The following is a 14,680-nucleotide window of genomic DNA, read 5'->3' on the forward strand; positions in this document are numbered from 1 at the left end:
CATTTTTCATATTCCCCTAAATATGGGTGTAACATGAATCATGGTCACAAAGGTGGACTTAGCCTTTGACATTCATTCTGTGAATTATTTCTCAAATACTTTTGTTGCCTACACAGGTTTTTATGTAATCAAAATGTACTGAGTCCCATTTACTGCTAATCCCCATAGCAATCACTAGATCTTTACACGTGGGACTCCCACTTCCCCACTGCACATCTAATATAATTAAATTATCTGTAATCTGAAATATCTATATAAGAAACTGTGTGTGTTCTAGAAGTTAACAGGGTAAGGGGTAGGTTTAGCTGTACTTTGAAATTATTATTTTTTTTCAGGCAATGATGCAGACAGCTGGGCTGCAGCTCAGTGTCTGGCTCTGGAAGGCAATCACACTTACCTTGTAATACAAAGGATACTTACCCAGTTATTTGAGCAACTGGATGAGGAAACAGAAGACCAGGCTTTGTATCTGCTGAGCTTGCTTAGTCAGAAAACAGTAAGTAGGAGCTGATTGCATTCCCATGCTACCAGTGCAACGACCAGCACTAACACAAGGCAAGGCAGGCAATTACCAATGGAAATCCAATGAAAAAAAGATTCTATTTCAATACATGTCTTCACAGATTCTTTCCAAAGATAGCTGTATAGTAGTGTAGTCATGTAGTATTGTCAGGGTACCGTGTACAGGCGTCCTCACACCTCATGCAGGTACCCACGCAGGATGACCAAATATGTAGTTTGATATGATACCAGAACTGCCCATTATGACAAGCTCCACAAACTCTGATTAGAACAATTCTCCATAGGCTTTTGTTAAAAGTGTTTTTTTAATGCTGTACAATACAGGCTTGGTTACCCAAAACATAAAGTGCACTTTTGCCCAGTTTATGGACATTAAAATATTTACATATTAATAAGCAGTAAAATAGCTTTTAAACAAGCCATCCCTGACCTTTCTATCTGCATGTAGTGTGAAGTAATTCATTCTCACAGATCCCAAGTTATCTTCCAGTTGGTTTTTAACGGCTTAGAAACACCTCCTGTGTGTTTATATTAAAGGTATGGGAGGGTGGCAAGGTTCTGCTCTCCATAAAAATAGCTCAGATTTCTATATTTCTGTTGTGACACTTGACAATTAATTTCTTCACAATGTCTATAGCTTTGGAGGTGAATGAGGGCACATTTTTAAAGTGATTTTCCTGCTTCTTAAGAATATGTCAATACTTGTCAATGTGCACAGTCTGGGCACAGGTTCACTTTAAAACCCAATGCCAGACAAACTTTTTTAGCTTTATATAGAGTGAAAAAGGGTTACAACCAGTGGCATAACTAGTGACCTCAGGGCCCTGATGCAAGAATCCATGAAAGGTCCCCCCGCCCCAAGAAGAAACAAATTAGATTTTTTTTTTTTTTTAAACAAAATTTAGACAAGGAAATTCCTGCGAAGAAGATTTCTGTTTTCCTCTTGTTCTGTTTGATACCCATCAACTAGGCAGGAAGTGAGGGGAAATCTTACCTCACGGGACAGGAAACCATGGACAACATAAAAACATTATCATAAATTCTAATCTTTCCTCACTATTCCAAAAATGTGTTTCATGTTTTTGTCTGTGTAGCTGTTAGAGAGATTTTCCATTATTTTATTTGGAAGATAAATCTCCCAAAAAGGGACAGCAATAAATATATGACAGGAGCTCTAAAGTTTCCCTACTATATAAAAAACGTAGTCAAAACGTAGTCAAAACAGGCAGAAACAAATTCAGTAATCTCTTTGTAATTATTTCCACTGCCAGTGCTGAGTTGACATCACAGCTACTTATATGAGCTGGTTTGACATTCATACCAAAGCCAGAGGTGCACCGAAATAGAATTTTCAGACCGGAAACGAAAACTAAAAAAAAATTGTCAGGCAGAAACCAAAACCGAAAATTATTTTTTTTCAGCAGCACCTGTGATAAATTGAACAGGTAGCCTCTATACTGAGTGTTCCTGTTCATTCATAAACTGTGGAAATAGTATGAGTTACTTTGCCGACAATCGTGAATGGATAGGAAATGACATAGAGCATATCCTCAATTATTTTCAAGCGCTCAGCGATCAGTTCTGATCATTGAGTGCTTGTAACCCGCTCTCCATCCTGACTCCTTCAACTGTCACAGGAGGCTGAGTGGGTGGTGTGGGGAGGAGAGCTTGGTCTCCCGTGACACTGCTGACAGCTGACTCCTCCCCTGCACCGCCGGCTTGGCATCCTGTCTCCTCCCCACACCACTCTCCATCCTGATTTCCTTGTCACAGAAGGCCGAGAGGGGAGGGGCGGGAGGAGAGCATCATGTGACACCGCCGCTGACAGCACTCTCCTCTCTGCCCCACTCGGCCTCCTGAAAGTTTCTCTCCACTTTGCTGGGCGCTGCTCTGTGTCAGAGGGGACATAGAGCAGCACCCAGTGAGAAGGAGAGAAACCAGGGATCCAATGTACCATTTTCGAGCGAAATGTTTTGGCAGCCAGGATTTTAATGTATCGCTAATCAAAACCATGGGCATTAATATGGTGCTGACACCCCCGCAACCTCCTTTGCAGATGCAACAGCCCCCACTCTTCTGTGAAGGCATTCCACAAGATTTTGCAGTATGTCTGTGGTAATTCTTGCCCATCCAGCCATTTGTTTTGTGAGGTCAGATACTGATGTTGGATAAGAACCTGTTGCTCACAGTCTGCTTAGATGATCCCAAAGATGTTCGGTAGGGTTGAGTTCAGGGCTGTGTGCATGCCACTTGATTTCCTTCACACCAAACTCATTAAACAATGTCTTTATGGACTAGGCTCTATACATGGGGGCACAGTCATGCTGGAACACAAAAGGGCCCTCACCAAGCTGTTGCCACAGGGTGGAAGAGCACAGTTATCTAAAACATCTACAATGTAGCATTACCTGTATCCTCCGCTGGAGGCCACAGGTAATGCTACATCTGAACTCAATAATTTGGAGCAATAGTCACATAATTATTTTGGTCACTATGTCAACTAGGGATAAAAGAGAATTTGGGAAATCTCAACTGTAGGTTTTTAGTTACATGGTTCAGGTGTGCTCTCAGCACTGTACTTGTGGAAGATGAGTTTTTTTATTACTTAATAACAGTCCTGCTTTATTATACCCTATCTGATAGACTCTGGTTCATTCTTTGTTGGGAGAAGCACTTAACAGAAGTAACTGGAAGGATCGAATTGTTGCATGCAGAACCCTCTCCCATCTTCATGGGGACATACGCAAGGTAAGCATTCCTAATAGAAGCATTAAACATTTCCTACAGCTAAATCTGGGGGAGGGAATATGCAAATGTTTTATTCTGCTGCTGGCACGTTCCTGAAAGCATATTACATACTAACGCATACAAATCAGCAGCAATTGAAGATTTAAAGAAATTATACTGGGCCTCAGTCATAAAAGAGCATGTGAAAGAATAAATGACTGTGCTGCCCACAAAAATAAATCAAAGCCTCTGTTATACTTTCTATCTAATTTAGAGACATACAAAAGAACACCTAGTTGGCTGATACAGATCAAAACAACTGTATTAGGTAATCCGCTGATCTGAAGTATGTACAATGGTGCATGGGGAGGCGAGTGGCAGCGGTCAGGCTTAAATTAGTTAAAAGCATAGGTAACCTTTCAACACGTTACCCTAGACAATCAAATATTTCACTGAGCTCTGTAGGGTTGTAGTTTAACAGCTTATCCAATGAGAATAAAGTCACTTATCTGACCATAGACAAACAGCCAAAATTGGGAAACTCGTGCTTAGCCTTGGCTTTATATCACTTGCAGTGGTTGACTCCCCTTTTCTCTACCATATTTTTCTTCTTCTTCTTTAATTCCTTATTACTTTGCTCTCAACTCACTTTACAATTCCTCTACTACTGATCATTTTTACCACCTAGTGGCAAGAAGATCCCGAACTTGCTTATTTATTTGTAGATTTTGGCTTCTTGACTTGTTTAACCAGTTTAGTAAGTACATTTATGTTTACTGTACAGCTGAACCATTTAGGAGTGCAATAAACTCTTTGATTTACACAGTGCACAACAAGATTATTTTCAGCTATAATGCCCTCCCTCGTTATCCAGCATGGCAGCTCCTGTGGTTGTCCAGAAGACTTGAGCAATGAAGAAACCTAGGTTATTTATAACCTAAGTGCAGTTTTGGGCCAACCTCCACTCGGCTGGATCACCACAAAACATAGCAATGGGGATGTTGACTCCAGAGTTATGAGATGTATTATCTGGTTGGTTGGTATTTGTATTTTTCTGGACAAAGGATATATATATATACACACACACACCAATGCTTTGGTATTAGCATTTTGTTTTGTTTTTATATGGTTGTGTTGGGATTGGTTTATTATGTTTGTTGTGTCTGTAGGACTTAAAGAATAAACTGAACCATCTGATGTGGAATGACTGGAGTCCTGCTGTCCGTTGGGCAGCTGCCAAGGTTCTGGGGAGTCTTGGTCAGGGAAAGAAGGTGCATGACCAGATAAGGTAGGAATGGCACTGTTTAGAGCCATGTAAGCATTGTTGCTACAAAGGGTATGTGATGTGTGCCAGTGTAATGGTGCTAAAAAATGTTATTTAACCTGACATGACATTGTTATGATTTATTGAGCCATTTAGATTCAGAGCAACAATGATTGTAGGAAGGGCTTTGAAAAATCCTCAGTAGTTCACTGCCTTCGGGAAATCTGCAGAAAACTTGAGGTAGAATAATGGGCACCTCCGCTACTGTTCTTAGTGCTTTATCTTGAGATGCTTGTTATGGATGTTTCTAATTACAACACTGGGCCTGAACATGTGATTATAGAAGGGAGGCCCTAACATTTACTTTCACTTGTAGCAGTTGCTCCAGTATGGTCTATATCGGGGGCCTTGGCACTGCAGCTGTGGTGAAACTACAAATCCCATCCCAGTCTTGCAATACCTTTTGTGACCTGTAGTTCCACAACGACTGGAGTGTCAAAGTTGCCTACCCCTGGTCTTTGCCAATACCTACAGAACAGAAGCAGTTAAAAATACACAATGCTAAGATCCGTGCAAAGAATATTGTTTAACTGGGAAATTGTTTTTTTTCTCAATGTTACACTTTATTATTATTTTTTTTAAATCTATATTATTTGTACTTTATTATTTTCAGGAAACACTTAGAAGGTGACAGCTGGAAATCAAAGGTAGAAGCTCTGTCTCTTATTGGTCAGCTACAGATTATGACAGCCCAGCTGTTTTCGGGATTCCTGCAATGTTTTACTAATGACTTTGCTGCAGTTCGTAGACAGGCCTGTCGCACTGCAGGTGTACTTCACATTAAAGATGAGATGGTAAGAATCTGTCACAAGGTCATAAAACAGCCGCTGGGAAATAAAGACAAATCAGTTTATTAAAAGAGAACCAGTAACAACTCGGTTTATGCAAGAAATTGACTTTTTTTTCTTTAAATGATCATAAATGTGCAGGTATACCCATGAAGGATTTGGCCTCTTATCAGCGTAAAGTAGAACTACAAGCAAAATAAAAAATTATATCAATGCTTTCTCACCTGTAGCAGTTTTATTACCTGTTGATTCTGTCACACTGTGAATGGACTTTAAAGTGCAACTAAAGTCATTCGTTTTTCTAGTCTTCCGGGTAATGTGGAGAGGGAGTCAGTGGCGTCACAAGGGGGTGCGGGGGTTGTGGCCCGCAAACGGGTGCCACCATTAAAGGGGTGACACCAAAATGACTGACAGTCATTTTGATGTCACCCCCTATGAAAAGTCTGGCACTCTGTCACGGACCGAGAGCCCGACAGTGTTAGGAGAAAGGAGGGTGACCTGGCGGCATACCTCATCCCGCCGGGTGAACGTCCCCTCCTCTCTCTGCCGCCGTCCATCACCAAGATGGGTGCCGGCAGGCGTCAATAAGACGATCGCGCATGTGCAATGACGTCACGGCGGGGTGTCACCCGGTCTCCGCTCCGGGTGTCACCCAGCCTCGGGATGCCCCTGGAGGGAGTAAAACACATGCATGGTTTTTATTGCTGTCCTTGTCCCATTAGTGAGATTCATTCTCTCTATTTGTCCTGGTGACCATTATCACTGAAAGTGAAAGAAAGTCACAAATTTTGGTCGGTCACCAGAACACGAACAGAGGAGAAATCTTCCGATGACACTGGTGCTGGTGACCCTGCTGACCACCAATGATTTCCCTCTCTTTAGAGGGATTCCTCTCTCTTCTTGTTGCCATTGGACAGGATGGAAGTGGAAAACAGAAAAAGCTGTCAGGGACCAAAAAAGCTGACAGGGGTTATAACCTTCCCTTACTCTATCCAAAACTAAAAACAAAAGTAGCCCTGTTGAATCTATGACTCTAGGGCTTTCTAGCAGCTGAGTGGGGTGGTGGGGTAGCAAAAGGTATGTGTCTGTGAAGGTCTCCTTTAAAGTTAACCTGTTCCTTTACCCTTTGTGGACAAAGCACACATTAATATTAAGTTTTTGCTACTAAAATATCTGGAGTGTATGCTGTACAAGCCATACTTGAGAACAGATTACTTTTTGAATCAAATATTAATATTATTAGGTAAAATGCCTTAGAAACGTTATGATTTAGGCACGACACTTTCTATTTTTGTCTCTTAAGAAACATTATAATTGCAAATATAGAAGTAGTAATAATAATAATAAGCATCATCATAATAATAATAGAATGTAGATTTTTTTACAAATACCCAGTCTTTAAATAAAAAAATAAACCTATTATTTTGCATGTTTGTTGGTAGGTTTGTGTCAGTGTTTATTCAGATCAATCAATCAATCATCTTCAATTAGTAACTTTAACTATGTAATGATTAGTCTGACTTAATAGAAAATTCAGCATTGTAATTTGTTTTGAACATATTATATTCTCCTTTTAGGTCATGAAACACCTCTACCACATCCTTCAGAATGATCCGGTGTGGAAAATCCAGGCACAGGCAATCAGAAGTTAGTAACTGGTTAGTCTACCAATCTAACATAAACAAGCAGCCATTGCTGAGTTCTCATTCTTGGGAATGCTAGTTGTCTGGCTGTCACACTAATGCTCTGGCTTCAGACATTTGAGTCTTTAACCCAGAATAAGTATACAGATAAAGGCTTCTGGCTTACCTGCTATGCATACTAATTCTGGCACAGTGACTCAGAAAGTATACATGCTATCAATTTTCAGAGGGACATTAGCAATGGCGGCCCATTGCTTTAAAGCATAACTTTATTTTTACTGCACATATCCTTTCAAAACCCTATTCTACCCCAAATCCTGCACTTACCTGACCCTGTTCCTTGTAGATCATTTCTGTGCAGACAGGCCATACCTGCATAGAATCCCCATTGGAAAGGCCATCCACCATTAGTCTCATTGGCTTGACATTAATAGAGATTAAATTAATAGGGATTCTGCTGTGAAAGCATTTCCCAGCAAGCCATAGAGTGAAAATGTACAAGAAGATGGATAGGTAACTGTGAGAATGGGCAATGCAATGTAATGAATAGCTGTATTTAAAAAAAAAATGTATTATGCGGTTTTGTGACACAAGCAAACTTATCAGATAGCCAGCTCACTAGCCCTTAGTACACCTTGGTCAAAAAAAGAGGAGCTGCAGCACACTGATGAGGTGATCCCTCTGCTCGCTTTCCTTTTCATAGGTATATCATGGTTTATATGGGGCAATCACTTGTGCACTGCAGCAGAATCTGATTGGCTCCTTCCTAATATTGGCCTTTGCTCTCCCATTGTAAGTGCTGGTTACAGGGAGGCTGGCATCAAGAGACATTCAGGTTCTTACACTGGCTCCATATAAAATACAGTTACTGATTTTTTTTTATTATGTAGATAACTACCTTAATTTGCACTTTTAAATCTCTGCGGAAATTTATATATAACAAAATTGTATGTGCTTTCTGGTCATGCTTAGTGAATATATGTGCATGTATTATGTATTCCATTCCATATCAGTAAAACGATTGCATGAGTGGATTGGTCCCTTGTATTGATCTTTGATTCAAATTTTAGCTCTAGGACAAATCGGACATATTACAGCTCAGGTGAAAGGCCTTCTCCTTTGGGCCATGAAGCTGGAGGAGCCAGAGGTCAGAATGGAGGTCTATAATTGCATTGCTAAGTTGCAGCTATGTGACTCTGAAGTTCAGTATGCTCTACAAGATAGGCTGACGTTGGAATCCCATGGGCTGGCCAATAGGTGAGTGTGTTTTAAAGTCCATCACTTTCACAATGGTTTTGTTGGGCTTGTGTTTTATAGCATTCAGCAGGGACAGAATTCCCTTGCCCTACTCACCCCCCCCCCCCTCTCCCCCTGCCTAACTGTCTATGAGATACCCACAACCTACCCTAATCATTGGACTATCAGATATCATATTCATTCATAGCATGCTGAGTCTGGAATCAGAGGCTCAAAGGGACAGTTTGCCCACTCTGCATCAGTACACCTAAATCCAGCAACTAGAAGAGTAAAGTAAGCTATCACCCCTTTGCACTAGCAGTTCTATTTTAGGGGTACAGACCAAGAGTGGGTGAACTGTAAGTAATACACTATTCCATCAACATGAATGCAGAAAGTCAAAAGGAACTAGCCAATAGCACTGGCAAGTTGGGTAGATGTCTATTATACACCGGGATCTGTTAGTAACAGCAACATGATGCATGAGTGGATACATCCCAACACCAGCAGCCTTGGCACACTAGACCATGGTCTAGGTTGGTGAAACAGAAATCTGGCCTTGATATTTAGTGCACTTTGGCCTTTATTTAATGCCAAATCACATTGTGTCAAGTGCAGGAACCCATTCTAATCAGACTATTTCATTGACATACCTTCACTAACCTAAAAGCTGATTGGGGGGATGCTTTGGGTAACTGCACTTTACACATATCATTGTTTTTTTTCTCTTCTATTAAAATAACTGGGGTAAAAAGATTTGTAAGAATTCACTTAGTTACATACTGTCAGACTGTGACGGGTTCATTTATGAATGTTTGGGCGGATGCCATTTGCCGGGCACTAGTGCCCCTAGATGGAGCTGACAAGTATAGGAATTTCATATACTGTGTGCGTTTTGCCGGGCTGATCTTTTATAAATGAGCCCCTATGTGTTTTGTTGAGCGATGTGAATGTTTCTATTTGTCAGTAAGTACATATCACCCATTAAGATCAATTTTCCAACTGTTACAGTTTATTTGCCAATTAATTACTAATATGTGCCATGTTTGGTAGTCATAAAAGCAATGCAGATACTAGCCTACAGTGCTGGTGGTCAGAGCAGGGACAAGGAAGCGCGAGTTGTCATAAGCACACGTCTTTCCTACTAATGGCAAAGTTATGCAGACTCCTTCATTTATTATTGTCTCTTTGTGTTTCTACTTTTATCTTTTTATTTAAATAATAATCTCTCTGATTATTTAGGGAGCTGAGAAAGACTCTGGATGCTTTAAACATGAAGCAGTCTGAGAACCAAGAGATGCTCTCAATGATCAAGCAGCAAGTAAGTGAGGAGGAAAGTTAAACTGAATGTATGAGGCTAGTCATATAGAAGCTGCCATTACCGACTTTTTTTGTCATACTGATCCTGGCTTTACTATTTAGCAAGTCCCCTGACCCCCCACCTCCCACTGGACAGACTTTTAGGTGTTTTGGACCTTAATGGCTCACTGGAAGTGATGATAGAATTCAAAACTTTGAGCTGCCACCAGAACAGGGATAAAGGAGTAATTGTCCAATCAACCAGACCGTAACTTCAGTGTTTTATCTTCTCACAATCTCATGTCTTTGTGTGTTTCTACTAAACTGATCCTATCTCTGATAGCAACGTAAATCAACATTCAAAAGGTATAATCTGCATGGTATAGCACCAGGTCCATTAGAGTTCACCATTAACAATTGGTTATTTGTTCTTTGTTCTCACAGATGTCTAAGATGTGTCAGAAAGAAGTGTTATTTCCAAAGATTCTGAAGCTGAATGAGGATTTGGAGGCAGGACATCAAAAAATGGAGCTGCTGTTACGGAAGACTCCCAACTGGAGAAACAGAATACAGGAACCTTTGTTTTTCTGCAATCTTGTTGACAAGGCTTTTTCAGGTACTGTCTTCTGAAACACCTGATCTGATCTGAATACACTGGGTTTCTGATATTCCCAAAAACAGAATCCAGATTCATAGATATTGCTGAACCTTAGACCATGTGTAAAGCATGTATACAGAGTTTCTCCACTTTAAAAAGATATTTTGTTCTCCTTCATAACATTCCATGTAGTAACCCAGATGAGCCACCATTTCCTGCATCCCTGCCCTTTCAATTAAGGGAAAGCTCCTAGCCTACTCTCGCTTAGAATTTCTCAGCGTACTAAAGGTGTCCCTTACAGGCCTGACAGTTGCAACTGATGCATCAAGATTAGGCCACAGGGGGGATAGCTAGAGGGGATACAGAATGCTTCCTTGCACTGCAAGGGGACCTCTTGTTCTTCTTTTTGTCCTTGCAGTTTTCCAAAAATGTAAGATCCCTGCTGTGCAATGCCTCGTATTGTATAAATGGTGCAAGTTTTTTCAGCCATTTTTGTGTGTTGGCAACCCAAATAAATGGTCTGCCTTAACACATTAACGCTTGACATACCATGTGTTAACACAAGGCACCAGAACATTGTTAACAGAAGATTAGCAGTATTATTCACAAAAGGGTGAAGAGTTTGAAGAAGGCAGGAGAAGTGAACAATCTAGGACAACATAACTGGACTGGAAAAATTCTCCAATTCAGCTCACTTTCCAGTCCAGTTATGTTGTCCTAGATTGTTCACTTCTCCTGCCTTCTTCAAACTCTTCACCCTTTTGTGAATAATACTGCTAATCTTCTGTTAACAATGTTCTGGTGCCTTGTGTTAACACATGGTATGTCAAGCGTATTGACATACCATGTCAGGTAACATCCGTATCTGATTATTGTTGCATTGCAGTTTACATTTTAAAGGGGTTCTGTCACTTTAAGAAAAAAACCCTGCCTGTAAAGAACAGAATTAGGGTCAGATTTACACCTAACACATGTTTTACCACGCTTTTGAGCAACACACCTTGCCAAATGTACCCAAACATATGTGTGCACCACCATGTACAGATAGCACCGGTCTTTGCATTGTGATATAATGCATTACAAAAAAAAATGGTATGTGTCTGGTTTTAGGTGCATTGTGGTACTCTGGCAGCCAAATCACAAAGAACAGCATACCGCATGTTAAGGTGCAGTGGTATGAAGGGGCCCCTTCATACCACTGAAAAGCTAAGCTTGCACCCTTGAAAAGCTAAGCTTGCTGAAGAAACCTCAGCATCCTACCCACTTCCAGGGGTGCTGGGTGCCTGATCCCCCTCTGCACTCTGTGGTTCCCTCCACCAGCTCCTACAACACTACTGTGACACCTAAGGGTTGGCAAATGGAAGCACAGGGCACAGTGGGAGCCCAGGCTTCCGAAACTCAGAGAAGTGTGGGATGCAGCAAACATTAATTCTTCAAGGGAGCAATAACCAGCGTGCCAATAACCAATAAGCAGCAGAACAGACAAATATTTTTTTTAAAAAGAGCAAAGTGACCGAGTCTGTTTCATTAAATGAAGACCAGGGCCTTCCCTACTTTGAGCCTGGTGCAGCTTTGACTAAAGGTGCCCATACACCTTACGAATATCGGCCGTATGCGATCGTGTTTTTGTCCGATATTTGTACGGTTGATGGGCAGTGTACAACCGCAAATACTGTACAATCGATCGACTTTTGACTAACCAGCAGGTTAGAAAACTTCAGTCGATCGTACAATTTTCGCAAGGTTGGTGGCGTTTCCGTATGTCAAAATTCGTCCAATCTACACTGCACATGCGCAGATGAAAATACGTGCGGTCCATTACCGCAATTCGTCCAGGTGCTTTCTTCTAATTACCGCTGATCCAACCTTGCGATAATCGGGGCAGGATGGGGCCGTCGTACGAAAATCAGATGAGGGTGCGATCATCGAATTAACATTTTTGGCCGATGATTGGAAGGTGTATGGGCACCCTTACGCATACCAGAAGAGGAGAGGGAGGTTGCACATTGCAGTATATTATAATAACAGGATGTGGCCCCGCTCAGGAACTCTGTGAAAAACCTGTTAACTCTGAACATCTGAAAATATCTAAAACTGCGACTGAAATAGATCGAAACTGAAGCACTAAAATTGAATACAAGCCTTCACATGCTAATTTCTAAATGATGTTCAGTCTTTGACTATCTCAAGCTTTCATTGAAATAATATCTATAAAACCTACCATGGAGGCTCTTGTTCAGACGCTTCCTATTATAACTCTTATAGGTGATAACTCTCTGTCTCCGTCTCCCAATTCCTGTCCTGCCTTGTCACGCTGTTACACACAATCCTGATGGAGAGTTCAAGCAGCCTTGCCAATGCTTATTCCACAAACATTTTCCATAGTTGTCACCATCAGTAAGCTGGCTCCACTGGAGTGCATGCATGTAGACAGGAAGCAGTTGCAAAGAGGCTGCAATAGATCAGAAGTCGCGAACTGTCAACAAGAATGGAAAAAAAGATAAAAAAATAGTTTTTCTTATTTAAAAAAATCACAATTGTTTATGACACACTGTGCTTTAGCAAAATGTAATTCACTTACTTAATGGGCTGTCTAATGGTGGCCATACACTCTACAACCATCGCAAGACTAAGGTCTTGCGATGGTTGTAGAGTGTATGGCCACCTTTACTTTAAACATCTGGACAGCATTAGCAGCTGCTCATTGATTGCATGTTACCTGCAATTGTTTATAACTAAAATACTATTAAACTTTTTTTCCATAATGAATTTAGATCAAACAATCTTTGCCAAGCAAAGTATTTCTTTCCATTTTGGTCTAAAGTCATCATGTTTCCAAACAGCTCCAACTCTCTCTGCTCAGCTTACCTTTACTTCCTGCCCAGTACAAGATCACAAGGCAGAGCATTTTTCAGGAGCTGTTCATCTACTAGCTTGGAGAAGGAAAGAGGGCAGTGATTTCCCTTGCTGTGCCTGTGTGTTTGTGGAGACGCACACACACAGCTTACTAGCACACACATAGGGTGGCTCCATATGACCCTCCAAGGGAAAGGAGCCACCCTACAACAGGATATCAGGATCAGTGCTCAGGGGACCAGCTGATTCTGCAGGACATTAAAACCTTTGTACATCAACAAGCAGCACCCATTGTAAGTGATTTAATCAGCATTTAGAATAGCTAAAAAACTTTTTTGACTTTAATATCACTTAATATGTAAATAGAATCTACAGGCTATTTTGCATTTACGATAAGATAATTGTATTATTTTTTTTATAAATTAGAACTGCTTTTTGTTTTCTTTTCAGCTGAATGTTATTATTGGACAGTGTTCTGTCTTGTTTCTAAAAAATAACCTTATTTTTAGGCACTAATGGAAAATGATTCAAGATCAGTATCTCATCCAAGTGTGAGTTCACAACCGATTGTATCTGAAGCATCCAGTGCTGCAGCAGGACAGATATGACACAAGAATGCTTTGGTCCAAGCTGAGGACAGAATGAATCTACTGCTCTCTGAACCCCTGAAGAGGAGTGACAGACACATCAGCACTGTGACAATGAAACAGACATATGTAGCCTTCGTGTCTTCAGAAATCATCAGGGAGATAAAGCCCCATGTAACCCTCAACTGAAATCAGCTAAATAGATTCCACATTAGGGATGAGCTCAGGTTTGAACAAAATCCAGTCCAAAAAAGTGCCATGCACCACCCACTCCCATAGCTGCAGGCCAGGGCGTTCCTCATCCCAAAGCTGCACATAAACAAAGGTGCGAGATTCTTGCTCTGACATTAAAAGAGAACTATGGCCAAACCTTTTTTGGCTATAGTTCTATTTTGGGTCACAGGAGGACACTTACTACAGGTTTAACTCCTTTAGCTTCCTGTCTGCAGTTGAGTTTTAGGGATCTCCATTCTGCAATGTGGATTGTTGCAAAAAGGGCGCAGAAATCTATAAGCATCACGCTTCGAATCCCGGCCAGGACACTGTCTGCGAGGATTTTGCATGCTCTCCCTGTGCTTGCGTGGGTTTCCTCCGAGTACTCCGTTTCCTCCCACACTCCAAAGACATGCTGGTAGGTTAATTGGCTCCTATCTAAGTTGGTCCTCTATGTATGCATGTGAGATAGGGACCTTAGATTGTAAGCTCCTTGAGGAGGGACTGATGTGAATGTGCAACTATGTAAAGTGCTGCGTAAATTGTCGGCGCTATTTAAATACCTGAAATAAATAAATAACAGGGATCCCCTTCAATGGGTACATCAAAGGGTACTCAAAACATGTACAATAATTAATCCATGTGCTTTGCCGCACTCATTACTGGATAGTCCAAAGATAACGGGTGGTTGTAATGACTGCGGATGGCGCTGCTCAAAATCCAGTAACAAACGCAAACATCACCAGCACTCCAATACGAAGATTCACATCAGTGCAAATCCATTTTTTTGATAGAGGTCAAAAGATGAGCGCTTTCGGGGCCACGCAGGGTCCCCTTCATTAGGCTCAATAATGACAATAGTATAGTCATTATTGAGCCTGATGAAG

At 41.1% G+C, this 14,680-nt stretch overlaps 1 protein-coding gene across 1 annotated transcript in view; it reads left to right on the forward strand.

Annotated features, from left to right (window-relative positions):
- HEATR4 (HEAT repeat containing 4) overlaps window positions 1–10,169 on the forward strand; it is an 18,752-nt gene extending 8,583 nt beyond the window's left edge. The window contains exons 7-14 of the mRNA XM_018562198.1: window positions 336–496; window positions 3,166–3,270; window positions 4,419–4,537; window positions 5,187–5,367; window positions 6,939–7,008; window positions 8,075–8,261; window positions 9,483–9,561; window positions 9,984–10,169. Coding sequence (XP_018417700.1) covers window positions 336–496; window positions 3,166–3,270; window positions 4,419–4,537; window positions 5,187–5,367; window positions 6,939–7,008; window positions 8,075–8,261; window positions 9,483–9,561; window positions 9,984–10,169 — 1,088 coding nt within the window. The remainder of the gene's footprint in view (window positions 1–335; window positions 497–3,165; window positions 3,271–4,418; window positions 4,538–5,186; window positions 5,368–6,938; window positions 7,009–8,074; window positions 8,262–9,482; window positions 9,562–9,983) is intronic.
- The last annotated feature ends 4,511 nt before the right edge of the window (window positions 10,170–14,680 follow it).

This window comes from Nanorana parkeri, unplaced genomic scaffold (genome assembly GCF_000935625.1).
Source record: "Nanorana parkeri isolate BGI_ZX_2015 unplaced genomic scaffold, ASM93562v1 scaffold20, whole genome shotgun sequence".
Lineage (NCBI taxonomy): Eukaryota > Metazoa > Chordata > Amphibia > Anura > Dicroglossidae > Nanorana > Nanorana parkeri.